The following is a 14,445-nucleotide window of genomic DNA, read 5'->3' as shown; positions in this document are numbered from 1 at the left end:
TGAAGACCTTCCAACCAGACCATGACTTCCAATCTTGCCCCCTTCCGTCACTCGCCCGCAGAGCGGCCAAAGTGACCCTTTCACAAGTAAGCAGGTCACAGCACTTCTGCTCAAAGCTCGCACGGCGCCCACGTGTATGTGAGGGTAAAACCATGGCGTCCAAGCTACCTAGTGGACCTCATCGCCAAATCTTTTCCCCTCATTCACTTGGTGCCAGCCATATTCACTTTCTTTGTTTCCTGAACGCACCACGCACACCTCTGCTTCAGTCCTTTGCATTTGCTGGCCTGTCTTCCTAGCACTTTTTCTCTCCCCTGGTCTCCATGTGGCTTGCTTGCTCTCTCACTTCGTTTAGGTTTTGCTCAAACTTCTCACCTTATGTAAAAAAGCACCTCCCTCCCCTCAGCTACTCTCTAGCTGCTCTATTCTCTGCGCAGTACTTGTTACCCCCTGATGTGGGCAGGCATCTGTCCTCTGTGTCCCCACACTAGAGCATAAGCTCGCCATAAGAGCAGGGACTCCATCTGCTTTTTGCTTCTGTGTCTCTAGTACCTGGCACATGGTAGGTGTGCAATCACATCTGTTGAACAAAGGAATAGTTGAAAGATATGAGAAGGTAACGGCCCCTCGTTAAACTAATCTTGAATTATTAATTTTTAATAGTCTCCAGTTACTAGCCTGATACTCACAAATTCTGCATTTTCTTCATCAACACAGTCACCATTCTTTGAAATGCATTCAGGGCAGCATTTTCCATCTACGTGAATTAATTCTTCACCCTGTAGAAGTAAGGGTTGCAGAAGCACATATCAAATTGCCATCTCTAGGTAGCAGTGCCAAATTGCAAAACAGCGGGATTCCCCGACTGGAATGAAGAACCTCAGCACATCCTTTGCTCTGGCCCTCTGCTTATTCCCTCTCCCCGTGTTGTTTTCCCACGGACAACCTAGGCCGTGCAGCTCACCCCTCCAAGAGCTTTTTCATTCCAGCTCTGGTGATACTCGTGCACAGAGCCCTCCATCATTCCCCACCCATGCCTGGGAGCTCACACGAAATCAGAACGACCAAGATTGTTCATTGTTGTAGTCTCCTGGAAAGTTACCAGTTTCAGGAAAGGATCAGGCGATCTTAAATATACAAGGTTGAACTTGTGATTTGGTTTCATTATCAGTGTTCAAATCAAACCAACGCTTTTCCTTGAATACGAAATGAGATACATCCCTTTATGCACAGATGTAGTCTCAAGCATAAATTAAACAGGAGACAACTAATTTTCATTCAATATTCTGAATCTGTTATCCAGCTCACATAATTACTATTTTTTTAAATTAATTATAAGAAGAAAAAAAAGGTCACACTGAGAGGGTAGATACTTAACTTACAAAGTCTTATTATTTTAATTTAACTTCCCAATATTAATAATTTCATCGTTTTTATTTCTATAATAAAATAACAAATGCTTACTATTAAAAAATTAAATAATTATAAATTCTATCACTTAGTATAATTCCACTGCAAGCCTGCCTCCCAGGGAATCTGCTGTGAAAGATACAATCTCTGTTTACAATTTTTCATGTGCATATACTAACATCTAATACCTATAGGCTAAAGAGTATTTTTTAAAGTACTTTCCACTTTCTAAAGATAGAAAAGAATGGTGATGTTTCTTTAAATCAAGACATTTAATTTGGGATCTACATTACATTTAAAGTGCAGAAACCACGTTAGGTAAAAATTGAATAATGTGAAATTGTGCAACAGAAAATCACAGGGATATTTTATGTTTAAAAACACTGTGCACTAAAAAATGTATAAAATAAAGGCATTGGTTGTCTTTGAACTGTAGCATGATGGGTGGATTTTAAAGTCTCTTTTCTACTTTTCTTGAGTATCAATTTTCTAAAATGAATATGTATTATTTTAATGAAGGGAAATAGGAACTTTTAAAGGAAATACAAAAATACATGAATGACTGTAACTTTTTTTTGACTGTAACTTTTTATGGTGTCTAAAAACTGATTTCAGGAAGAAAGGAGTCGTGTATAGATCGCTGTCCATCAAAATGTAATGCCAATCAGAGGCCAGTGGAGAGCAGGGGATGCTACAGAGAGCGGGCGTATTTACATATAAATTGTTTTGCAGAAACGTGACAGATCAGCTGGTAGTGCAGGCCTAACCCAGAAATGGTGAAATCTGCTTTCAAAGCATATAAAGGGGTTTATATGCAGGTAATCTAAGTTGTTTAAAACAATGACACTGAGTATTTGTACTTCTATTAAAGGCAAAATGCGTAACTGCTGCTTGAGTGCCTGCTACAGGGCGTAGAGACCAAACGGAAAATGGAGCCTGTCTCATCCCAGTAGGGCAAGGAGGGTGGCTGTTCAGAGGCTTCTAACGCTACTGTAAATAACAGCAGGTCTTGCTGCTGGGGAACAAGGATTCAGTTGGGGTGAGGTAGGGAGTCCTAAATAGATCTGCTACTTATAGAAGAAGCCCGGATGCCCTAAACTGCGGCAGTTCACTGCGGTGGGGAGCTTGCTCCAATTAGCATTTGACTTTTCCTTTGAGAAAATTGCTTTGAGGAACAAAACTAATTCTTTTCTTCTTAAGAGGATTCTGCTGCATGGGCCAGATGGAATCTGCTAACCCCTCTCCCACTGAATCACACCAACATCTATCCACCAGACGAAAGATGGTGTGAGTCCACTAGCTTGCCCATTGAAAAAGGAAACACTCTTTTGAGGGAATTTTCCTCCACTGGAGAAGGGAAAGGCACCTCACACGTGCAGTGTGCCCATCCCCTTCCGTGTATGTTGTGATAAGCTTCGATCCTACCCTCCCCCCACCACCACCATTTTATGTCCCAGGTGTGAATGCTAGGTCCTTTAAAAACAAGTAATTTGACTTCTCCATCTGAATTCATGTTCAAAGATGACACAAAATTTTTAAAAAATGAAAATCTTCATACTGTGCTATTTTACTATGGATGCATTTGTGTTTCAATGTCTAGGGATTTTTTGGATACATCAAAAACAAAGGCCATGCCATTTTCTCCTTTTTTAACAAAGGAAAATGATGTGCTGATTTCCATGCTACTCAGAACATTGCTGTTGATAACCAGTGGGATCATTATTACAACGGTGAACCTGTATAGTTCTGTCTCTTCTTCTACAAGTTGACTTTTCTGCCTCTTTGTGGACGCACATACACTTAGACCTAATCTACCCTTGGTATCCAGGAACCAAATGCCCGTGATATTCTAGGAAAGGCGGAAAGTGGGGTAGAATTTTGAATAAAAATCCCAACAGCACACTTGCACTGCCCCCTCGGCAGACGGTCATTTTCTCCAGATGCTTCTCATGCATTTCATTCGTATTTCCATTATCGTTGACGCCACTGCATACTGTGATTGCTGTTGATGTATCTGACTTCCCCCAAAAGCCTGGGAACTCTTGAGATTAGAATGTGTCTTATTCATCTTTTTATTACCAAGCTAAGCAGAAGTTAGGAAGTTTGCACTCCAGGCATTCACAGAGCTATTTGCAGAAGTGTGGCACAGAAAGAAGGCTAAGGGATATTTTTGGTAAGATTCAATTTGGGTTAAAATTTCACTTCTGGTAGTGTCTCCAGTTTAGAACCCAGTGCCTTCAACAACATTTGGAAACGCAGGTGCCACCTGGAAGACACCAGTTTAGTTGACTAAGGACCTAGAGAAATGGGCTAAAGGCATCAGAACTCCTCAGTTCCTAACAGAGAGGATGGGGTGGGAGTGAGAAGCAGACAGTGCTGGGGGGTGACTGCAGGGGAACCGAGGCCCTCTCCATGTACTTCCGCTGTTGCTCCCCATTTTTCCTAAGAACAGAGAAGAAGACCTGGTGCATGGGGCCACAGGTAGGTGTCACAGAGGATAGCAGGAACTTGGAAATGCATTAGCACTGGGGACCCTGGGTCAAATTATTATCTGTGATTGAGACTCTTTGCTCAGACTTAACTGAAAATAGGTGGCTAAAGGACCCACGCTACTAGAATCACCTCTCCCACATTTTCCATAAACCCTGGGATATTATTCGGCAAATTAAGATCTTAGAAAATAACGCAGCATCGTCCCGGCAGTCTGGCGAGGCCAGGAAGCCCAGCCTCAGCTTGAGAGAGAGGGAGGGGAAAAAAAGGGCCCTGACTGGGGTTTTTCTCATCTTCGTCCAACCATTCTGACTCCCCTGACATAAAGAAGGAAAAGAAATGAAAAGGCATGTGGGGGGAAATAAATCTGCAAAAAGCAAGACCCTCTTTACCTAAATACGTTTCAGCTCTGCCAAGACTTAGAAGTAGGAGGCAAAATGAAAAATCACCCTGTCATTGACAGCCCTGTTTGAAAGGTTGTTCCCCAGCTCAGTGCTAAGAGGAGCTGAGATGTGGGGGAGAAGAACTAGAAAGAAAAATGACTTCACAGATATCCAGTGCTTCAGATCTTCTGAGTTTCCCTCATCTACTCAAGTTCACAACCCTGCGGGAAATTGGTGGGGCGGATGGGAGCGGTGAGGGAGAAGGAGACAACTTTCAAAGCAATTTGTTTTGCAATGGGTCAAAATTGAGTTCAAAGAGAAAAAGAAAAAAAAAAAAAAAAGCAATTTCCCTACAATATACATCTATAGTCCAAACAGAGGCTGCTTTGTTAGAAGCTTCTAGAAATTCTGCAGACAGCATAAGTCAACAGAGGTCATCCGCGTTAATTATTTAGGAGGTTCCCCTCCCTCTCTCTTTAAAACAAAAACAAAAACATTTTGTTTTCTTTCCTGATCCACAGAAGCAGCCGTAGGTGCTGGCTCTCTTTTCTGCTAAGTGCTGCCAGTAGGGCCTGCGACAGAAGCCGGCCGCGGGAGCACCTGCGGACCTCTGTTTCATAACCATAGCAAGCCGGGCAGGCCACCAGCCATGAGGTCCAGCTGCACTGACTGATAGGCTAATGTCCCCTATCAAGTCCTTCCCTTTCATGTCTCTGGCTCAGGGCTTCCAATCGGACCAGATGCACTGAGAGCTAAAAGCTCCAGGGGGCTGTTCCAAGCCAGTCTGAACACATAGTGACATTTATTTTACACCACAGAATCTTTGTGCTAGAAGGCTCTGTGCAATGTGAGTGGTCAACCTGGCTGTCGCCTCTGCTGCTGCCAAAAAGTAAGGAACAGGTGAGGGACCATATCTCCCACTGGGGAGAACTGTTACAGTCCAAGTGGAAATGCCTTCACTTCTTACCTGGGCACACTCCACTTTGGCACACTCCCCAGTCTGGCAGATCACTTGGCCATGGTCACACACGCAGAACTCGCAGGCCGAGCTCTTCCACATTTCATCCTGGTAGCGCACAATCCCGTTGTGCGAGCAGCTTCCCACAGGAGACACACATTCCTCACAGCATTCCCCGTGACGCTGAGCCCTGCTCTGACCCTGAAGAAACAAAGATAGCGGGTAAAGGGCAGTTCTCAGGAGACTTTGAAAACATCTGCGCCAATGGGCAGAAGGACATAAAAGGCCACCACTGTATGCTGCTCCTTTCCCCCCACTGCCTAACCTAACCCAGATGAGGCAAGTTCCTCTCTACCTCAGCCTCCTTCCTAGGAAGCAGGTCTTTCATATCTTTATCAAATATTTCTGAATATCATAAAACTTTCGATTCCCTCAAAAGACACACTGGACTGAGAAATGCATTGCTCAAATGACCCAGGATAAAGCTTTGAAAACCAAGCCACACTCTCTCAAATACCTTGTCACATCTTAGTGGAGGGCAGGCCTGTTTGTGGCACCTGACCTCACCCTTGTCACATATACACGTGGTACAGGCATTTTCATTCCACTGCTCACCATGCTGAGTAAAGAAAGGACAAAGTAGAAAATCAAGCGTCACATACATCAAATAGAAACACGGGCACATAAGGCACACAACTTTTTGGTACAATTTTTAATTGAGCCACATTGAATGTACTACTGAGAAATGATATCATTTAGGCAGCAACGGCCTCTACGAAAAAAGTCAATGATGTCCGAAGGGAACTTTGCATCCATTTTTATTCAACTGTATTTATTCCATAGATGTGTTGAGGGCCTGCTCTCTGCCAGGCACAAAGGGGCCCTGGAACATCAAGATTAATAAGACCCTATTGGCTGCCTAATGAGTGCCCATTCTTTAGCTCTTCTTTGCCAGGAGACCCAGTGCCCACTGCCACATACTCAATTTCCCAGTTCTCCTTGCAGTTAGGGTAAGGGCATTGTCCCAATCCTAACCAAAGAGACCTCAGGGGAAGTTTGCTAGAGCAGTGGAGGGCAAAGAAAAGACTCTTCTCCCCCACAAAAGAAAATCCATCCCTTTTCCCCACCAGCCGTTAGTAATGATTGTGTGTGGACGAGCTAGTCTGGAGGAAGCCATCTTGGGGACGTGAGAGGAGAAGACAGAAAGCAAATGCCAACATGCTGCCGATGGCAGGGCAGAAAGATCAAAAAAGGATCCTTTGATCCTTGAAGACGTCATCAAGACCTCAGTTGATCAACCCTGCAGTCACACTACCTCTGGACTTCTTGTTATATGAGATAATAAACATTTTCATTTTAGTTACTTTTAGAGGAGTATTTCTGTTACTTACAACCAAAACTTCACAATAGATATAAAGGCTATCTCTTCCAGGAGAAATTAACCTGGCACATGTGTGGCTATTGTATTGGACAACACAGATCTAGTACATACAAAAGTCCTTTCCCAATAGTTATGTTCATTCAGATTTCAAGGGACCCATCTAGATTTGTGACATTCATTCCCTAATACTCTGTTCCAGATTCTCTACTGAGAGTCATAATTCCAATTTCTATTTAGTCTTCTTTAGAGTGACTGGCAAGCAAAGGAAGTAGTTGGATTTATTTTTTATATGTTCTTTGCTTTTGAATAATGTAACCTTCTTTTGGCTAAGCTGGGCACTCCTAAGAACATTCATTCGTTCATTCATTCATTCAGTTTGTTGAACTCATTTTTATTTGGCGCCTATTATGTGTTAGGCACAGTTATCTAGATTGTTCCAACAGTACTTTCAACTGTGCAGGTTCCACCACCACTAGCTTCTCCCCTCCCTTCCCTCTCCCCTTCCCACCCCCATGCCTCCCCTCAGTGTAATGCAGGGGGAAGCCGTGTCTGGATATCAGTACATACAATCCAACCAAAGCAGAAAGACATTCCCCGGGCCTCCAGCCTAAGTGTAAACTGATAGTAACCAATGATAGTCCTTTTCTTCCTTCGAGACGTGTAAGCAATAAATTCACCAAGGTCCGTGACCCAGGTGCTGCCTGCCAGCACATTCCTTTATATTTCTAATCCTCTTCAATTTAATTTTTTCATAAAGGCTTTCCACAAAGAGAAGGAAAAAAAGTTGGTTGGTTTTTTTTTTTTTTGAGTTACTAATCTTGGCAAAGACTCAGACAAAAGGGTGGGGAGGTCTGGTGGTTGGAAGGGTGGAGGGCATATGTGTGAGAATGTATGTCAAAACATGCACAGGGGGTACAGCAAAGGTTACCTCATACACTTGGCCTGATGCAGAGCAGGATCGGGAAGAGCACTGTGGGCAACATTTTCCAGGAACTCGGACTATAGTTTCATCCTTACATCCAAAAAAGGAACAATCCATCAAAAGGAGACATTAATAAAGTCCACAACAGTAGGAAGATTTCATTCATAGCCAACTCAATCATGTGCCTCAAGCATCCATAAATAGCAATTTCCTCTCCTTTAGTATTTATTAGTCACCTGGTGCTTTGATAATTGGCACTTCCAAAGTCATTGTGACTCTCAAGAGGTTTGCACATTCCTCGAGTCCTATCCTCTTCTAAGAACACACAAAAGCACCAATAATAACAATGACAGTAAGAATAGTACTTAGTGTTTGCCAGGCACTATTTTTTTTTTAAAGATTTTATTTATTCATCTGACAGAGAGAGAGAGAGAGAGAGACAGTGCGAGAGGGAACACAAGCAGGGGGAGTAGGAGAGGGAGAAGCAGGCTTCCCACGGAGCAGGGAGCCAGACTCGGGGCTTGATCCCAGGACCCTGGGATCATGACCTGAGCCAAAGGCAGACGCTTAATGACTGAGCCACCCAGGCGCCCCTGCCAGGCACTATTTTAAGGCTTTACATGACCCTATGAAGTAGATGTTCTTATCCCTGTTTTATAAACAAGAAAAGTAAAGACCAGAAAGGTTATGTGACTTGTACAAGGTCACACAGCTGACGTGGTAATGACAAATGGTAGGAAAGAGACTTCAGAGCACCAACCATACCAACACTTAAGAACACTTAAGCTCCTGCTGAGTTACTGCTAAACTCAAAATGGAGGCATCCCTCTCCTGATAAGCTACTTCACTATTCTTTTGCATCTTTATGTGAATCCACATCTTTATGTGAATGCACATTTATATATATGCATTAGGGAGCTCCTTAACATGAAAAAAATCAATTTTATTCCTAGATAATTGGGAATGAGAGCAGAGCAAAGTGGTGAGAGACTAAATGTCCAAAGAACTGCCAATGCTCTCTTCCTACTTCTCCCCTCTACCACTCTCACCCCTAGGATATCAGACCATTTGTCTCCAATGCCCTGAGAAGAACTTTCATAGCAACAGTCCCCTCATTAATGCCAAAGAGTCAGCTTCTCACTTTGACTTATTACTACAACCTTTTGAAAGGCAAGAAGGTAGACAAATTAAAGGCAGAGGAAGGAGGGTTAGAATGAACCAAGTTTTAAGGACTAAGAAGTGGTTCATCTTACATAGAAGATACCTTCTGAATGATTACCTTCACTTTCTCTTACAAGAGGCAGAAAATGAGCTTTTATTACCATGGTTGTTTTGGAACTCATTCTGTAAGAAAAAGGCAGCCAAAGTACTTGGGCAGGGGAGGGGGTCAAAGAGATTTAATTTTTCTTGGACAGTTGCAGTCATACCTCAGTAGTTCTTTAACCCAATGATGTATGGTTAGATTAATGCATTACTATCTAATGGGGATTTATTTCAAACAACTGAATCACTGGGATTAAACTGACAACTGTTTTCTTGTTTTAGGTTATTTTATTTCTTTATTCTTCTATATGGAAAATATTATGGCCATTGATGTTTAATAGAGAATGTGAAAATTGGACATGCACTGAAATCATTGAGCATTTCTCAACCTCAGAACTATTCAGCTTAATGAAATTTCAGTGAGAAAGTAAAATAAAGGCATATTTGATGTCATACTATTCAGTAATTTTATTGTAGTAAACAAATGAAGTTATACAATGCTTGGTAAACAGGGAACAGATGTAATGATCACAAATCTTGAATCAGCAGAGAGTTAGTATCAGTCTGTCTTAACTAACATGGACTAGACCCAAGTATAGTCGCAGAGTCAATTCGAGAGCACAGGGGAAGAAGGAATTACTTGTAGCAAGATTGGTACAAGGAAAATCAAGCTTTCCAATTCTTACTGGCAATAGCTAATTATATATTTTATTGATGGAAAAAGAATCCTTATTCACCAATCCAGATCAACAAGGGCAGGAAGGAAAAGCATTTAAAGAGAAAATATCCCAGGATACAAGAGAACTACCTGACCGAGAGGTGAGAACTCAGCTGGGCTAGCGCTTCATAAGCAAGACTGGAGATGCAAGTAAGAAGATGAACAACAAAGTGGGTCAGAAAAAATGGGGAAGACTTTTTAACAGTGAATTTTGTTGTTGTCATATGTCTGAATCCTTTCATTCTGGACTATGTAGATTTGCCCTTCCAAATATATAGTCTACACAGGAGCCAGCCAACTATGGACCAAGGGCCAAATCTAGCCTACCACCTGCTTCCCTAAACTTTTATTGGAACACAGCCACATCCACTCATTTACATATTACCTATAGCTGTTTTTGTGCTACAATGGCAGAGTTGAGTAGTTGTTTCAACTGAATGGCACACAGAGCTGAAAATATTCACTATCTGGCTCTTTACAGAAAAAGTTTGCCAACCCCAGGTCTAATATGGCACCCTCAGTAAACACAGGAATTGAATTAAAAAAATACGATTAATATTATTACAATTTGGGGTAGGGCTACCATTAAGAATATATTTAATTATGGTTTTTCATATTCCTTAAATAAAAATATTTATGATAAAAATTTTACGGTGTACTATAGCTAACAGCCCTTGATGAAATATTTTCCCACTATGATACCTCTGCAGATATAGAAAGAGATAAAAATTTCACCACCAAAAAATAAAACAGCCAACCTCCTACCACCGCTATGAGGAAGTCCCATTGAACATAAGACATTCTATGGACTTTCTTTGCTGTGTAAACCTAAATAGATATAAGAACCATTATTCTGCCTAACTCTCTGCCTTTCTGTATCAAACACAACCCAGATCCATCCCTCCCGTGTGTGGCCACTACTGTTTGAGGCAGTCAGGTGCCAGTCCTCACCTCCCTCAGTATCTTTCTTTCTACATCTAATCAGAGCCCATAATGTAAAAAAAAAAGAGTGGGAAGTATGCATGTTGGAGGAGGTAGAGGGAGTCATAAGAAGTTGGGGAACAGGATGATGTCTCAAATGGTAAAGCACATGGTCACCGAGAGAGAAGGAGAGCGCCTTTGCAGCAATGCAAACTGGGGAGTATAGTTTTGGTTTCACATACTCAAAATGTAGGAGGGTTGGGCAGTGGAGGTAGGAAAAGATCCAATCTCAGTACAGTAGAACTACACTGACTGAAAACCCACCAGCCCCTCAGACATGAACCTTTCTTAGCATCTGGCTATGGATCCAAGAAGGGGAGTTAGCCAGGGGCAGGACATTTACCCTTGCAGCTTTCAAGCAGTGGGTATGGACAGATTTCTCTTGATCAAGGATGAGTAAACAGAAGGAGAGAACTTGGGAAAAACCCTGAAGAGCAAGCAAAACAAAATGTTTTAAGGATTCAGAGAAAGAACAGACTTCTGAATGCTACATACTACAGGATCTAAAAGAAAAGATTTAAAAGCTATTTTGCAACTTCAGTAAGATGCATGAAAATGAAGTCTTTATTAAATAGAAGCAAGAAGCAATAAAGAAAGAATAAGCGTTAGGATGAAAAAAAACTAGATGAACCAATGAGAAGAAAAATAAGGAAGAATTAAAAGAATATTAAAGTGAAATAGTCAAATTAAAATCAATACTAGAAGTAGTAAATACAAACTCAAAAAGCTCTCTCCACATGAAGAGGAAAGACACAAAAGTGAAAAATGATGAGACAGCATGATTGATAATGAGGGGGAAAGCGAGGGGAGCAATCTAAGAATCATAGTGTTTCTAGAGAAAAGAGAATAACTGGAATGAATATGATTAAATTAAAGCCATAACTGAAGAAAGCATTTCAAAAACTGGAATACAGACTGACTGAAAGGGCTGCACTATATTCTAGGCAATAAGGTGAAAAGACACCTCACCTAGAAATATCCTGAAAAAATGTTTCATTTATAAAGATAAAGAAATATCCTGCAAGAATCCAATACAGTAAAATTAGTTGAACACAATGGAATAGAAAGCAGACAGACCTCAGATTTCTCCATAGCACTAAATTTCAGGATTCAGTGGAAAGGAGCCCACAGGGTTGGGATGTGAAAATATTATAATTGCCCCCAATTTTTGAGCCCTCCAATTAGCTCTAAGGTATATGGACAGGAAGAAAATAATTCTCAAACCCTTAGTGGCTCAGAAGACATCCAATCTTCTATCTTTCTTGAAAAGAACATCCAAAGATGAAATTCAACCTACTCAGATTCATCAATGTGGGAATGGGAAAATTATAAAAAATTATTTAAAAGTATTAAAAAATTGGTGGTAATATCATCAGGAACATTTGGGATGCCTGGGTAGCTCAGCCGGTTAAGCGTCTGCCTTCAGCTCAAGTCATGATCCCAAGGTCCTGGGATGCAGTCCCATATGGGGCTCTCCGCTCAGTGGGGAATCTGCTTCTCCCTCTCACTCTCCCTCTGTGCGCTCTCTCTCTCTCAAATAAATAAATAAATATAATCTTCAAAAAATATATCAAGAACAACTCTCATCAGACTGAGCAGACCATTTTAATGAGTCTACAAAAATGTGGATGGGTTAGGGCTCTGTTCATAAGGCATCTGGACAAAAGTAGCAAGCAATTTTGGTATGAATTTACATCCCTCCTTAAGGTAACAACACCCTGTTTAAACATAAGAGATTTCTCCTTTTGTCAGAGATTATCACCAACTTCTAAAATGTGATTTTAACTATGAAAAAAACAAATATACCCACATTTGCCTACAAAAAATTTGGAATGAATTACCAAAAAAATCTATTATGGTGTTTTTGAATGATAGAAATCTAGATGATCATTTTCTGCTTTTCTGCCTTTTCCAAACTTTCCTTAATAAGTACAGATTCATTTTATGATTTAAAAGAAAAAAAAAAAACATCTTACATTGAAAATTAATTTTTTTTCTAGAGCTCAAGACCTGGAAATACATTTCTTCTGATGAACTTGTGTGTTTTTAATATTTAATGAGTTGATGCATACAAAATACTTGCAATCATGTTCAATGCTATTAGTAACTAGCATTTTTGTGATTGTTACTATAGATAATGCTATGGAACTCATCATTTTGGAAGGCCATCTAACATAATGGTTAGAAATATGAGTCAGGTGTGGTCTGTTGAGGTTGTGATGCCGAAATGCCTAGGTGAGAAGCACTGATACTTCCTAACTGTGGTCTTACCCAAGTCACTTAAGGCTCTCCGTACCTTGGAGGGGATGATAATAATACCTCCTAACAGGGTTGTGATGAGAATTACAGAGCTCTGAAAATTAATGATTGGCACATAATAAATGCCAAAAATGTGGTGATGGTGAGGACAGAGATGATGGTAGATGGTAGACAGTGGTGATGGTGTTTCCATCAAAAGCCTAAACTTTTTAACACCCCTTTATATCATCAGAACATCCAATATTTAATAATGATATTAAATCAAGAAAAATATTTCTAGATAATGAGAGTTGATTTTTTTTAATATGTCATGGCAAAATATAAGCTTAATGATTCAAGAGTGATTAAAATCAATCTATTTTCAAGACTTCAGAATGCTTGCACATCAACTAGCTATGAAGTATGGTACCAAATTTCATCTTTTTAAATTAATTATGTATATCAATGCAAACTATATGTGAGTGCAATGTTTAAAGCTAGAGCTTATATTTAATGTTTTTATTTTTTTAATTTTTTAAAAAGGTTTATTTATTTGAAAGAGAGAGAGCATGCATGTGCGGTGGGGGGGGGGGGGGGGCGCCAAGGGAGAGAATCTCAAGCAGCCTCCCTGCTGAGCACGGAGCCTGACACGGGGCTGGATCCCAGGACCCTGAGATCATGACCTGAGCTGAAATCAAGAGTCCCACGCTCAACTGAATGAGCCACGCAGGCGCCCCACTATATATAATGTTTTTAAAAATGGGAACTAGTACTTTCAATTATCCCAATATCTATCCCCCAATATGAAGTCCGTTAAGGTTTCAAAGACTTAAAGCAGAAGTCTCACAAAGTGGTGTTTCCTCCATGTCTCCTCCCACTTTCCTTACTGCAGTCATGGCAAACTGCTTAATTACCCTTCATACATAAGGGGACTGAATCCTGGAAAGTGCTAAATCAGAATGCCCCAGCACTACAGCGTCCTCTGAATGTGAGATACTATGCAACTCTACCGAGAAGCTCATTTGTTATCTCAGTGCTGGGAGAAGACTTCGTGATGAATTGGGAGATGTGACATGAGTGCAGTAGTTGAGGTAGTGTGGGTAATACAATCTAGTCTTTCAATTAGATACATTTTCCCTTTATTTGGCATTTAGCATTTCTTGTCTAATTGCCTTTTGTCTGCCTTTAAAAATATTGCCCAATTGTCACAATATTCCATGTTATTGATTTTGTTTTATTTGACACAAAGTACTGCTCTGTATCAACTGAATGTTGGCTTCCAGCTTTTCCTTAGATCACAAATGAGCTATTTTTCAACTGGAGGCAAACTCCTTTTGTGGTTATCTGTCAACTGCCAAGAACATCCATAGAAACCTCTGGAAGAGTAAAAAACTATAAAATACCATGTATACCACATTTATTTGCCATTGATTTTCTCTTCCAAATTTGTGTGAAGAGTCTAATGTTTTGAAAATCTGATGAACTTTAAATGAAGAACAATATCCACTATTTTTAAAGCTCCCCAGAGAAAATGTGAATAATTTGAATCGTTATCTTATAAGAATTAAAAAGTGTACATCTGAATGATCATGTTCAAAGACATACACATGTCTTAAAAAGCAAGACTATACCCATGCATTGAGAAACACACCTGATCGTATTACAGACTTTCCCAGATGTTTAACTTGACATTTTTGCAAC

The 14,445-nt window shown here is 40.6% G+C and overlaps 1 protein-coding gene across 5 annotated transcripts in view; it reads right to left on the bottom strand.

Annotated features, from left to right (window-relative positions):
• FRAS1 (Fraser extracellular matrix complex subunit 1) overlaps nucleotides 1-14,445 on the bottom strand; it is a 420,408-nt gene that overhangs the window by 227,297 nt on the left and 178,666 nt on the right. For all 5 annotated transcript variants that reach the window (XM_064584673.1, XM_064584674.1, XM_064584670.1 and 2 more), the window contains exons 7-10: nucleotides 7,551-7,634; nucleotides 5,759-5,860; nucleotides 5,251-5,442; nucleotides 690-779 (exon numbers count right to left, since the gene is read on the bottom strand). In XM_064584673.1, coding sequence (XP_064440743.1) covers nucleotides 690-779; nucleotides 5,251-5,442; nucleotides 5,759-5,860; nucleotides 7,551-7,634 — 468 coding nt within the window. The remainder of the gene's footprint in view (nucleotides 1-689; nucleotides 780-5,250; nucleotides 5,443-5,758; nucleotides 5,861-7,550; nucleotides 7,635-14,445) is intronic.

Source organism: Mirounga angustirostris, unplaced genomic scaffold (genome assembly GCF_029215605.1).
Source record: "Mirounga angustirostris isolate CCGP_5_RB_7025 unplaced genomic scaffold, mMirAng1.0.hap1 SCAF_2, whole genome shotgun sequence".
In the NCBI taxonomy this organism is placed as follows: Eukaryota; Metazoa; Chordata; class Mammalia; order Carnivora; family Phocidae; genus Mirounga; species Mirounga angustirostris.
This window is presented reverse-complemented; position numbering and strand designations above follow the sequence as displayed.